General features: G+C 41.7%; 1 protein-coding gene and 1 long non-coding RNA gene across 5 annotated transcripts in view; one reads left to right on the forward strand and one right to left on the reverse strand.

The window, feature by feature from the left end:
• The window catches only part of LOC149853257 (uncharacterized), a 38295-nt gene that overhangs the window by 15822 nt on the left and 7955 nt on the right, over window positions 1-14518 (forward strand). The window lies entirely within an intron of this gene.
• NMRK2 (nicotinamide riboside kinase 2) lies at window positions 182-9282 on the reverse strand. Its single transcript, XM_090027601.1, has 8 exons — window positions 9079-9282; window positions 6049-6139; window positions 4467-4515; window positions 4109-4280; window positions 2079-2150; window positions 1439-1545; window positions 666-751; window positions 182-550 (listed from the first exon to the last, which is right to left on the reverse strand). Exons 1-7 carry the CDS (start codon window positions 9102-9104, stop codon window positions 666-668), a joined length of 603 nt encoding a protein of 200 aa, XP_089883727.1. The 5' UTR covers window positions 9105-9282; the 3' UTR covers window positions 182-550.

Genomic DNA, 14518 nt, shown 5'->3' on the forward strand with positions numbered 1-14518 from the left:
AAGTCCTCAAAATGAAGAACACCTCCTCATATGCTTTTCCTATGTTTAAAGCTACATGTTTCAGTTGGGGAATGAGATTACGTATACTGTAAGCAACCACGTATGCTACTCTTGCCGTTCTGATTTGTCACATCCCCAGTACAATAAAGTTGTTCAGCACACTAAGGAAGAGACCAAAACCAACTCTTTAAATGTGTTTTTACTGAATTTATAAATCTGGCATTACAAACAAGGTACTGATACAAAGGCTTAATATCTACACAAAGAAATAAGCAGAACAGATGGTGGTTGTCTGCATGGAGCTAAGTGTTCAGTTATATAAAAAATGCATCTTTAAAACAGACGTGTTTAAACCAATGGAATAGAAAATAAGATTTTAAAAACTTGCTGATTGGTGAGTTGTAAATAAGTTACTTCCACTTTTCAATTATATACAAAATATATTTTCTAGGAGTTTAACAGATTAAAGAAATAAGCCAGTTCTATCTTCTAAAGTTTCAAGGACTATTTACATCAGTCTGTACATGGATCTTTCGGTTCTTCATAGACCCTGCGAAGTAAGCAAGGGAGTGTGAATAGCCAAACATAAAAAGGCATGGGTTGCTCAGCATGAGAATCTTCCCCCACCTCTCCCCCCTGCCCCACAGAAACAGATCTGTTCTTACCTATGAACTATTTAAAAGCTTATTCTGAACATCTTCAAAGACTTGATTGTAAAGATCATCTCTAGACTTTAATCCATCTAGATAAACTGAAAGAAAATTCAATAAGTGGATTGGTTTGCAGCCAATCTGCCTAAATGCAGAAGTTTAAAAACATTCTACAAGCATATTTTACATGATCAGCACAAAAACTCAATTAACTTTTCAAGGTCAAAAAAAAAAATCTTACTCCACAATTTTTCCTCCTAGTTCATATATACAGGAATAACTGTACGGTTATAAACAGGAATTTACTTTCAAGGTACTTTCTAAAGGTATTAACCACCACAATATTATAAGGTGGGTCAGCGTTCAAGCCATGTTATAAAGCTGGAAATAGAGTCTGAAGTGATTTGAAGTAGTACACCAAGCAAATCTGTAACAAATTTCCTTTGGGTCAAGGGAAAAGCAATCAGCGTGGTCTTTAATGTTTCCCATTAGACAAAAAGCAGTAAACTTTACAGTTTAATTCTGACTGTGCTGCAGTGCTGCTTACCAAGGGATTCTTTCTGACATATTAGCCTAAGACAGTGGGGATTTTTCCTTTTCGCTGTACCTGAGCTACCTTGTTGATGTTAACAAAACTGTAATTTAGCAGAGAAGAATCTAGGCTAGAGGCAGTAGGAACCTCCACGCTCCCCAGTATCACAACAGGGAATTAAAACCTGGAGACAAATCTTAGCTTCCTTAAAAATTGGTACTACAGCGGTCCATGATTTGCTTTTGAAGTGACTTACCAACATCAACCTCATTGGCTTCCATTTCTTTTCTGTGTTTAAGATACTTGGGCCAGACATGTCCATCAAAGAGACCAGGAGGGTCAGGTACAGTATAGTTACGTGTACTAGAAGTAATAAAATGAAAAAGAATGTTAGACTACTGAGCATGCACTGTTTCTAGTACAATACTGAAAGCCAATTATCCTCTAATGTCTGTCCAATAGTGTTTTTGGAGAGAATTGCTGGTTACAGTCTAGCTGTCCATATTCCACAGTCTATCTGCTAGAAGGCCCAGGACTGAATGAGGACAGAACAAGTTAAATCCTTTTGAGGTTTAGTGCAAACTCAGTATTAGGAAAGTCTGCACCATCACTGTATACAGTGGAACTAAAAAAACTGAACTTTTGCATGTTATTTATAAAGAAAACTACACTCATGAAGCAACTAGAGGTTAAATGTTGGACAAAAAACACATTAGTTATCTTTTTCCAGTTGACACAAAAGTTTGAAATTGTAACTTCAGTTTGAAAGTGATGCCTATATATAAAAAATAAAATTATCACAGGCAAGTGACTAATATGCTTCTATTTCCCAATGTCTGATATTTAGGTCTAGTACTGACTGTGTGTATTACATATAAACCAAGCAACCAGGTTACCTTCTTCTCCTTTTGCATTCGTCATATGGAACTGCCAAGTAGTAGCGTATGTCAAACAGGTCAACCAGTGGTCTGGGGAAATAATTTAAATCAATCAGTCATCTACATTCTTAACCGTAAGAGAGAGAAATGCAAACATGCTAAATCTGTTAACTCCCTGCAATGAATAGTTTGCTTCATTTTTCATCTATGATTTCTATTTGCCATATTGCTTCAAACTGTTCGTGTTAGACAAGTGACATCTCAGTCAATCTGACAGATTCACAAATATTTTCATCTACTATACAGAAGCAAGGTGTTTAAAGACACCTCAACAGACTTACTTGGCAAAGGCAAACTAATCAATCAATGAACTTTAGGAAAGAACACAAGGGCCATGTCCACACAAATGCGGACATCTGGGGACAAGAAGCAGCAGACCTTGTGCCACTTCTGTTTGTCCCTGGGGAATGCCCACACCATGCGCCTTGTGGTGCATGGCAGGTTACCCCAGGTGGGGTAGGGGAGGCTGGGGCCAGCAACCTTACCTGGGACCTTGGCGGCCTCAGGGAGCTGCAGCTGCAGTGCTTCTGCAGCTGGGAGCCTAGCTGGCAACTAGAGTGTGGCTCTGGCCAGCCAGGCTCTGGTTTTGGGCCGTGTGCTGCCACCATATACACAGCCCTGCTTTTTTTCTGTGTGGGGTTTTTTCACCCCAGAATCTCCTGGCGTCAACCCCCCTTCCCCCATCTGCATTGCAAGCGGCAGCATGGGGAACACCTGAATGTGCAGTGTGTGGTGCTGGAGACGGGTTTGTGGCACCACATACTGCACAGCTGCACTCATCTAGAGGCGCCCAGGGACTTTGCTCTTTCACATCTGGGCTGAATTAAGTTCCCATGAAGTTGAATCCCCACTCTACTTCCCTCCTTGCACTAACTAGAGACATCAGATCAGACCAGGGCATCGCTGCAAGTCAATCAAATTTATATAGCAGGATTGGACAGAAGGGGATTACCAGAATTTTAGAATCCTGCGGATGGGTTGCATGTATCTTTAATATGGAGATAGAGACCACATAGATGCCAAATACTAGGTCCCAGACTGCAATAATCCATCTTAGTCAGAATGTAGGCTGCTTGCATCAAGATGATGCAGTTTGTAAAGGGATCTGTTGCCTCTATAGAAACACTTTGGTCCACCTTATTCAGACAAAGTGTAGGCAAAGGGATCCAGGCAGGCTGCCAAAACAAACTTCAGTTAGACACCCCTAATAGCAACAGGCTGCATTAGGGAATCCTTGTCAAAAAGCAGTCTAATTGCATAGCAGTTGTACATTTTACCATTGCATCTTTTGTTCTCATGAAACCATTTACAAAGAGTTTTGAGCCAAGATTTCAATGCAAGACAACTTTACTATTGCTCTTTGCCTTATTTGTAGGCTGCATTTCACTTTGGGTGCATGCATATGTAACATGCAACTTGATGTCTTCCACCTTCCTTGTTCAATGTATTTCCCTCCCTTTTTAAAAATCAAAATTACCACAATAAGTAGGTGGAAAAATGTAGAATTTTTCTTAAATGTGAAACAAATTGCTAGGCTCAGTCCAATTACTACTTAACAAGCATCTGTGTCACAAAAAGAACCTATTCAGGAGTTGCAGGACAGAAAACTGAATGTGCTTTCTTGCTCCTTTTGACGATTCTTACAAATTAAGGTCGAGGCATGTTTGTAGGAAAATGTAGGAGGGAAGTGTGAACAGTCATTGCTAGTTTATTGCCTAAGGAGTTCTGATCTTTAGCAGAGATCTAGGTGTAAATCTAATAGCTCAACTTCTGGCTCGAGAAGGCAATGTGTTGTATGGCCCCAGGCAAGTCACTGTGTCCTTATCTGCAGTACTGCATAGCGGCATTAACACAATCAGTTAGCTAATTTATAAGGAGGCTTCTGCCCTGAGATTTATTATAACATTTTTCACTTGCAACACATTCTCTTTAAGGAGAGAATTAACCACCCCCCAAAACAAACAACCAAACAAAATTATCCCACTTACTTGTAATTATAAAGCAAGAAGCCTTCAATGACCAATATGTGGATATCTTTGGAGTCTGGCTCTTTTGAGCCAGGTATTACATTCACACCATGGGAACGAGCAAATTTCACTGGGTTTTCAATCCATGCACGCACAGTGTTCACCATTGCATCCATATCCAGGGAATCCAGCACTAGTTAGAAGAAAGTAACGGAACAAAACCAGTCAAATACCACAAACAACCTAAGTTAGAAAGTGTGTAAATAAGAACTTGTAATATGGAAGTATAAATTACCATTAAATCTTAAGATTATAGTTAAGAAGAAATACTTAGGAAAATATATACATTACTGCATCCTACAGCGAACACCGCTCTTACCATCCCATTGTTTAAAGCCGTCTTCCCCGACTTCTATCTGATCTTGTGGCTGAAATATAGTGAGCAATAAAACATTGCTGCAAACTCAGGGTGATCAGTTACCCACGATTCGATCACAACCTGGACACTATTGTAATACACAACAAAGCAAGCGTCCACTTAACAAAACAAAAATCCTTCATGTGTAAAGTCTGAAGTTACATTTTTTATAACCCCATTCTCCACCAACCCTCAGAGCTTCAAAAAGTTAGTTTGCTCTAAGTGAGCCACTTTTTCCAATGGGATTCTAAGTTTAAAATATTGTATAATAATCAAATATAGGCCCCTGTTTTTAGGTTAAGAGATTGAATTGTAAGTCTTAAAATAAAGGTAGTATTAAGGTACAGTTGCTATTACATGATATGTTTTTTAGCTAACATTTCTAATAAAGATGTAGTTGAATAAGGTACAAGTCATTTAATCTCAGCTCTGCTTTCAGTAACCAATTTTAAGTCAGGCAGAAGGCAGCATAGATATCCACCTTCATAGACTAAATACTTTTTGAAGTAAATATGCCAGAGGGAAGTGATAAGTTTTACTGTAAAATTGGAATGAATTCTACCCCTTTTCCACTTTTTTCCAACTTGGGCTACAAATTGCATCTTGATTCAGTTTCACCTTTGCAATAAATATATTTTATTTTGTTCTATGTAGTAGGGTGTGCATACATTTGAATGCACAGACAGTAAATGGGCCTTACAACTCTTGTCAACACCAGAAAAAAGTCTAATATTTTGGGGCTAAAACACAGAGTTCTCTGTAAAATACAGAGTTGTCCAGCTGTGTTATTTCATGGCTTATTCTTACTTCCATAAGTGGGATCAAACTGTTATTAACAATTATGAGATTGTTTCAACTTAGGGTAACACAATTCAGTAACAAAGTTCTAACCTGACTTGGGCCCTGACATTACTTTGGGCTTGTTCTAGCATCTGCTGAATTCAAAGGAGTCCTTCTGCTGATTTCAACTGGCTTTGGATCAGGATCTAATAGAGGTAAGACTGAACTGTGGTAAATAGACCATCACTCCATACAAAGCTGTCTTCACCAACTTGAAGACGTATAGGTTTGTTTTCTTTGTAACATGCAGTTTCCTCTGAAATGATAAAGCTGCAAATGTGTATACACTGTGTTTAATTTAAAAGCAAACAGCAAGGAAAGGAAATAAGCTTGGGGAAAGAGGAAGTAAATTGATGTAAAAATAGAGTTCAGTTGAACAAAACTGTTCACTAAGGGTTAAACGTACTTGGTTTGAAATTTAAGCAAATTACCACAGACAGTCTTTCTCTATATATAAATTTTGCTAGTGCAACATTCTGAGTTACACAAATTGTGTGAGACTAGCACACATTATTGTTTGGTATAAGACAAATGTGTTTTTATCTGTCCAAAGCAATTCACAGGCCAAATATTTATATCCCAAAGAGATGTTACAACAAAACTTACGTGTATACAAAATGCAGACGCTGACATAACATTTCCACTAAATATACAAAACATCAGTAAGTATTTAAAAATAAATAAGCAAGTGAATTTTTCTTACCTTGAAAAAGTCATCTTGATGCACAACACAACAGTTTGGAAGTGCTTTGATAAGTCTATTGGTCAAAGTGGTTTTGCCACCATTGGTTACACTAAATAAAAATTTGAAGCAGAATTGTGGAAGATGTATTAAAATTAAGATAATTGGAAAGTCTGATGCATAACTTAGACTAACGCCACTTCTATATAGGATTTTATAATATAAATAATGACACTTCTGCATCAGTTACAAAACCTTTACTACATATATCTCTTATTTGCATACATCAGGGCTATTTGCTATAATTAAAAGGTAGGGTTTTATATTAATCTCATAACTTTCTCTTTGATAGTTGTTACTTCTAACCAAACGTAACTTAACTTTGATTAAACAGTTTCATAGCAAATCCAATAAAACCTTCAAAGTCCTAGTTCTAGTCTTTTAACCTCCTAGATAAAAAAAAAACCTAACCAGACTCCATAGGATCATAGGCAAGTACAGCCAGAAGCAATATCGTGAGACCTAGTCCATTAATATAATACAAGGAAAAATAAATACCAATCTAGAGATTTTAACTCTCCCTTATAAAAGAGAAATATGGCTCATTGAAAAGGGTTCCTATGAGGACAGCCTCCACCAAATGACTCTGTGAGAAATTAGCAAATCGATCTCTTCATCCCAGCTCTTTTGGCGACATGCAGGGACCCCCCAAAAATGTTTTGACGTTGTTTAAAGGAGCACAGATGTCAGCACTAACTCTGGTATGCAGATACCATGGGGACGAATACCAGATAAGCAAAGGAAACAGTCTGGGACACAGTCCATGTGGCTTCCCCACTTCTGTGGCTACAGATGTTATTCATAGCATAGGTTCCATGGTAAATTAATGGACGTTGCATTTATCTTTTATCCAGAGTCAGGAGCGAGAGAACTGGCAATTAATGCCCAGCGGTGTATCTAAGGGGGAATCAAGAGTCTTTTGTACCCAAATGAGTTTTTAGGCAGACAGGGTTCTTTGGGTGAATCTGATCTCTTTTATTAGACCAACTTAAATAACTGGAAAACATTTTTTAACAAGCTTTTGTGTTGAAAAACCCTTGGTTAGGCTGAGGAAGCATCTGCAGTTGGCGCGCGTGCTCTTCCTGGAGGGAAGGCCTAGGACCTTGTCTGCGACCAGCATGGCTACCCCATGCCCCACGCATGAGTCTTTGGCCCTTCACTACTGTGTTGGTATTTCATTTTTGCTGGATCTTAGCTTGCTCCATGGTGAGGGAACACCTTGCTTTTTGGCTGCTTTCATGGAAACCAACCCTGCATCTGATCTGGGGATAGAGACCCGAGGGTAGACAACAGTGGGGGGAAATCACTTCCTAGGTGACGGGCGCAGAGGGATTGGAGACTCTTAAATATTCAAACTGGTTCCTTAGGCAGACAAAGCTCTTTAGATAAAGGTTAGACTGACTCAAGTTTGGGGGAAATGGTTCTTTGCAAGCTTTGGGGGCAGTTTTCCAGGACTTTGGGGGACAAAAGCTTGCAAAAAACAATTTGTCCACGCATTTAGCCAGTCTAATAAATAAAAGATACCACGTTTACCTAAAGACCCTTGTCTGCCTAGGTCCTGAGAGCAACAGGCTACAACTAGCACCCTCCTTGAAATTCATTTGGAGGGAGGAGAACTGTCCCTGTTGTGGGATTCCTTTTGGGAAACCCTGTGGGGCTCTGTTCTTTGCTCTTCGTTGTGCCCTTCATTTTGCGTCTCGTCTCCTCCCCGCGCGCGCGCCCGCCTTAGAGGGTTTAAATCTCCCGCCTCCCCGGCCGGCCGGCGGAGCACGCTGAGTGCTAATTGGCTGGTGCTCCCCCCTCCCTCCCACCTCGTGGCGGGCACTAATAACGGCCGGTTAATAACGGTCGTGGCCGCCCGCGCGCGGGCTCCGCTTCCCGCCACTTCCCCCCCCTCACAGAGCAGCGCAGGGGCTGAGGCCGCTTCTCCCTCACACGCGGGGAGGGAAAGCTTCCCCCCCACCCCAGACCCCACTGGGGGCAACACAGCTGCGCCCCGCTCCCTTCCCCTCAGGCCCTGCTGAAACAGGCGCTGAAAAGACCGCAGCTCTTGCTAAAAAGAAATGCCAGGAATGAGAGCAAGACCCGGGGGTGGCCGAGCAGATGTCTCCCACGCAAGGCATGACTTTAAAAATAGGCGCCACGTGTTTATATTATTTTCTTTTATAATCCCTATAGGTGTGGTGTGCATTCGCTATCCACGAAACACTGAGCACATGCCACCAAAGGGAAATGCTTAAAAAAAGAAACCTCCCCCACCCCATTCTTATATTTCCTTCATAATTAGTGCTAGAGGAGTTGGGAGTTTTCCTTCCCCCCCCATGGATGAAGTGTTTTGGGGCAGAGCTGGATTCAAACTCCCTTTTGCTAATTTAAGTGTAGATCCAAAAGAGTTTCCTCCCTAATTGATCATGGCCTCAAGGCTGAATGTGCTAGTGAAGAAGCATTTAACCGTGGACATGCTTTTCCTCAGTAATAACAATAAAATCTGATCCCCAGACTGGTGTCCATTGTCCTAGTCTCACTGCAGTCAATGAATCTGTGAGATCTGACATCTCCCTGTTGCCATCCTATTTATGCAGCCCTGCTTTCAATTTTCATTCATTTGGAGGAGGAAAAAATAGTGTCCTTTTGGCATTAATTTTAGGAACTTTTCTATCACCATTTTATTTCTTTCACTGACTTTTCTATCGCCATCTAAAAGCAATTGTCACTGGGATACTAAAATCTCACCCTGCATGAAGAGTCTTTCCCTTTCCCAGCTTGAGAGACCTCTATCAATCTATTCATTTAAAAATATTTTACTATTTGAACATGTCTTCTTTCATAACTAGAGAAAAAAAATCTGTTTAAATGGCAAGTTATAGAGCTGACGGCATAGACTAAAAATGCAGGCTACTATAGAAAGATGAGACATAATTTTCAAAGGTTAAAGTATCCCACATGCAGCAAAAATAAAAGCAGCCATGAATAAATTAAATATCAACTTACCCCCCTATACCTATGATGTATTTCATCTTTGTAGAGTTGTTTCCTTGGCAGGGATCTGGAGAGAAGCAATGTGGATTCACAACTACAAATGATGAAAATTAAAGTGAAGCCAAGATTTATCTGAGCCCAAGCCTTTCTTTTTTCTCGGCTATTTTCTGTCCCTCCCTCTCTCTCTGCTCTACCCTGCTTTACTATTTCATTGAGGAAAAAGGCGGGTGTGACTTGCATTTATACCCCACTGCTGCAATGACCTTCCCTCCCTCTGCATTTTCCCCGCCCCTGCATCATGATGGAAAAGCCCTATGACTATCATGAGCTTGCCAGATTAATATTTCAGAGTCTGGCTCTAACCAATCCTGACCCCAGTGTTTTCGATCATGCGCGCTGCAGCTGCACCTGTTTTGCACCCCTCACAGACCCCACTATCTCTTGCTGCCTTGGCTGGCTTTGTTATAAATAGATTTTTGGCAAGCTTTTCCTTTGCCTAAATTAGTAATGGGGTAGGTGAAAATGTCACCCCGTTTTTACATTTCCACTGGGAGTGCTGGGGCAAGGCAGGGACATACGTACTGGTAAAATGTCTTGCATTTTCCAGGACGTCATATGCATGATCTCTCTGCTTTCCTCTTTCCGCTGCTCTTGTTTAATTATTTCAGGCATCCAGGAATTTTTTGTAGTTCTCACAATGATTTTTTCTGTTATGATTTTTAGAGGGCTCTTTTAGAAAAAAAAATATATATGTAGGAGAAGAAGATTAAATAATGCTGGTGATTATTCCTTTCAAGGTTTTAAGACATTTTGAGTTAAATCTACTACTAATTGGGCTTATTTTTCATAGAGTCACACACACTAAAAAAGTGATGTGCCACACTTGCCTTAAGGGCCCGATTCTGCTAAACTTCCCTATGCTGAGCACAGTAATATGTGTAAATTGAGTTCATTTGGGCACTACTCGCAATGAATAAGGACTGCGGAACCTACTGTTTCCTAAATTCGTGTTTTCTTATTTGACATAATGTTTTATTTGAGAAATACTTTTGCAGATAGAAGAAGGTGGGAAAAGGTTAAAAGAAAGTAACCCAGTAGCAACCCAGATATAATACTACATAATATTTTTCAGATTAACACTATGCCATACAATGTACAGAACACACGAATACTTTCTTTAAAGGGCTAAAAATTATTAAAGCAACATATCCTTTTGTGTGATGCCTTTCACAAAATCAATTAATAGAAACTTTAAAAACTTATTTAAAGATCCCTTATCTCCACTGTTCATTCTACACAATTAAAAAGAACAAATGTCATTGCTTTTTATTTATATGATGCTGTGTGTGTTTTCTTCCACTTCTAGACCCACCAAACTCTGTATTGTGATCTTGGTGTTAATGTATATATAGATAATGTACCGGGGACGTTTGAGAATATTTTCATGGCCCAAATCCTAGGTAAAGAAGGCGGCAGCAAGCTCAGAAATGATTGCAACAGTGAGGTTCCAATAATTATAGTGGAGTAATTCCACCAGTACACTGCAGTCTGGAGGGATGGAAGGGAAGGATTCTTTCTAAGCTTTTATATTTCATCAGTCAATGTATTTGTTTATGCTGCCCTTCCCAACAAAGGCTCAGGGTGACTTACAGTAAGAACAGAATAACTTGAAAACAAGAGAGCGGGAAGAAGACCAAAGTGCAATAGTTGTTTTCTCAATAGTCTGTGCCCTGACCTTCCAGTGAAGCACTGTGCAAAACACCTAGAATTTGACCCAATAAAACAGAAATGTGTAAGGAAGATCACAGCAGAAAACATGATTTGAGTGGTTGGCTTATGTCCCTTTCCCAAGGATATAGCCTTTGCTAAAGGGAAGCCAATGACAAGAGTATTGTGTGCATGAGCTGGGAATGAACTTAGGGGGTGGAAAACACAGTTCTTGTAGAAAGAGTACTTCTAAAATTGAAGACCATGGGGGTGTAGGGCAACAAATTCACCCTCACAGTGACTCTGCAGTCCTGCGGTGCTGAGAAATGGGTCATACTATGAAGGACAGTAGTCAGAAAAGCACAACACAATGTTACCTAACAGCATGCTGGCAGATAGGATGCAATGGGCAGGGCTTTGGGCAGCATGTCTATTCTAATGCCCTTGTCAAATTTTCTGCTTTTCCATCTAGGTCAAATGGCAAGCAGTCAGTCTATGTAGGCCTGACAGCTGAGCTGCCAGTGCCTGCTTGTAATATATCTTTATATTAAAAGCTCTGTAAATATTTTCATTGTAAAGTTGTAAACCAGTTTTCCCGTGGGCAACCCTGAAGTAATAAAGCCTTACTAAAGAGGAAAAAGTATTCCCCAATTTTGGTAGCATCTTCCTCAGGGCTTTCAAGGTGACTTTGAAGCGAGCACATTAAATATACAACATGTAGTCTATTCTCTACCTTCAGAAAATGAAATGAAGAGTTAGCATTGCTGAGATTCTAATTCATCTGAACCTGATGCTCAAGGGTGGTCAGCAAAGGAATATATAATCTGGATTCACGTTCTCTTTCATTTCATTTTTATTAAGAAGCTTTTATACCTGGAATTGAAAAGTTCTGTTTTTCTGTGTCTAGGCTTGCAAAGTGTACCTGTATGAAGAAAGCCTGGGTGTCCCCATTATTCCCAGCAGAGAAGGACTTAACAGTATAGGAATCTGCTAGTGTCCTTTAATGTGACATTCCTTTCATGTTTCCGTCCATATTTGGGCACGGTATATATAACTTTGAGCTAAGGATTTCATGAAAGAAATGGTATGGTGTTCTTCTGATGAAAGTTGATCTTGTCTTGGTGGGGGAATGATAACTCTTTGTGCCCCACATTATACATCCACTCCCGGTGCTCAGTAATATAACTCCAGGCCCTAAAATGGGTGATATTCTTCTTTCTTCTAATGCAGCCTTAAAGTATCTGTTTCTGTATTTGGGACAGAGTGAGATCCTGTCTGGCTCATTTTTTTTTTATCTTCAAAATCTTTACTGGCATCTAATCATGGTTTTCCAACACGGTTTGTACAGACTTGCTAATCTAGTGAGGGGGGATTTAAACTACGTTCTTCAGGAGTTGGAGACCAAAGCCCTGAGGTAAGTGGAGAAGCAGGAGATCCAGAGGAAGAGCACGCAGGAGGGGGCAACAGGGGAGGTGCTTTCCTACTTCCTGAGAAATCAGGGCAATCGACTAATTACCTCAGGTGCCTGTACACAAATGCACAGAGCCTGGGAAACCAGCAGGAAGAAGTGGAAGTCCTTGCACAGTCACGGTACTATGACGTGACTGGAATAACAGAGACGTGGTGGGAGCTCACAGGACTGGAGCACTGTCATGAATGGGTACAAGCTGTTCAGGAAGGACAGGCAGGGGAGAAGAGGAGGAAGAGTTACACTTTATGTAAAAGGGCCATATGACTGCTCAGAGCTCCAGTATGAAGCTGGCTGCACATAGGCCTGTTGAAAGTCTCTGGGTTATGGTCAGAGGGGGGAGCAACAAGGGTGATGTCATGGTGGGGGTCTGTGGAAGTGGTGGATGAGACTTTCTTCGGACAACAAGTGGAAGGTTCCTGATCACACCCCCTGGTTCTTATGGGGAACTTCAGTCACCCTGACATCTGCTGGGAGGGCAATACAGCAGTGCACATGTGATCCAAGAAGTTTTTGGAGAGTACTGGGGTCAACTTCCTGGTACAAGTGCTGGAGTGGCCAACTAGGGGCTGTGCTCTTCTTGACCTGCTGCTCACAAGCAGGTGGGGGATGTAGAAGTGGATGGCTCCTTGGGCATCAGTGACCATGAGATGATTGAGTTCAGGATCCTGAGGAAAGGAAGGATGGAGAGCAGCAGAGTAAGGACCCTGGACTTCAGAAAAGCAGACTTCAACTTGCGTCAGGAACTCATGGGCAGAATCCCCTGGGAAGCCAGACTGAGGGGGAGAGGAGGCCAGGAAAATTGGCTGTGCTTCAAAGAAGACTTAAAGAGAGTGCAGGACCAAACTATTCTGATGCGCAGGCAGACTAGCAAGTATGGCAGAAGGCCAGCTAGGCTTAGCAGGGAACTCGTCAGTAAACTAAATCACAAAAAGGAAGCTTATAAGAAGTGGAAACTTAGACAGATAACTAGGGAAGAATATAGAGCATTGCTCAGGCATGCAGGGATGAAGTCAGGAGGGCCAAAGTGCAACTGGAGTTGCAGCTAGAAAGGGATGTGAAAGGCAACAAGAAGGGTTTCTACAAGTGTGTTGGTAGCAAAAGGACAATCAGGGAAAGTGTGGGTCCATTACTGAATGGGGGGAAGCAACTTTGACAGGATGCAGAAAAGGCTGAAGTGCTCAATGCCTTTTTTGCCTCAGTCTTCAAGGGCAAGGTTAGCTTCTAGACTACTGTACCAGGCAGCACAGTTTGGGGAGGAGGTGAGCAGCCAACAGTGGTGAAAGAACAGGTTAGAGACTGCTTAAAAAAGCTGGATGTGTACAAATCCTTCAGGTCAGATGGGATGCACCAAGTGTGCTGAGGGAGTTGACTGATGTGACTGCAGAGCCATTGGCCATCATCTTTGAAAACTCATGGTGATCAGGAGCAGTCCCAGATGATTGAGGAAGGCCAAACATAGTGCCCATATTTAATAAAGGGCAAAAGGGGGATCCAGGGAACTACAGACCAGTCAGTCTCACCTCAGTCCCTGGAAAGATCATGGAGCAGGTCCACAAGCAATCCATTTCTAAGCACTTGGAGAAGAAAAAGGTGATTAGGAACAGTCAGGATGGGTTCACCAGGGGCAAGCCATGCCCAATCAACCTGATTGCCTTTATGATGTGATGACTGGCTCTGTGGGTGTGGGGAGACCTGTGAATGTGGTGTAACTTAATTTTAGCAAGCCTTTTGATATGGTCTCCCACAACATTCTCACGGGCAAGCCAAGGAAGTATGGGCTGGATGAATAGACTGTAGGGTGGATAGAAAACTGGCTGGAGCATCAGGCTTGGAGGGTGGTAATCAATGGCCCAATGTCTAGTTGGCAGCTGGTATCAAATAGAGTGCCCCAGGGGTCAGTCCTATGGCTGGTTTTGTTCAATATCTATATCAGTGACCTAGAAGATGGCACAGAGCCACCCTCAGCCAGTTCACAGATGACACCAAGCTGCGGGGAGTAGTAGATACACTGGAGGGCAGGGATAGGATTCAGAGTGACCTAGACAAATTGGAGGATTGGGCCAAAAGGAATCTCATGAGGTTCAACAAGGACAAGTGCAAAGTCCTGCACTCAGGACAGACCAATCCCATGTACCGGGACAGGCTGGAGGCACCTGGCTGGGCAGCAGCTCTGCAGACAAGGACCTGGAGGTGACAGTGGACAATAAGATGGACATGAGGCGGCAGTATGCCCTTGTTGCCAAGAAGGCTAATGGCATCCTGGGCTGCATTGGT

This window comes from Crocodylus siamensis, chromosome 14 (genome assembly GCF_052110815.1).
Source record: "Crocodylus siamensis isolate JL-2025a chromosome 14, ASM5211081v1, whole genome shotgun sequence".
In the NCBI taxonomy this organism is placed as follows: Eukaryota; Metazoa; Chordata; order Crocodylia; family Crocodylidae; genus Crocodylus; species Crocodylus siamensis.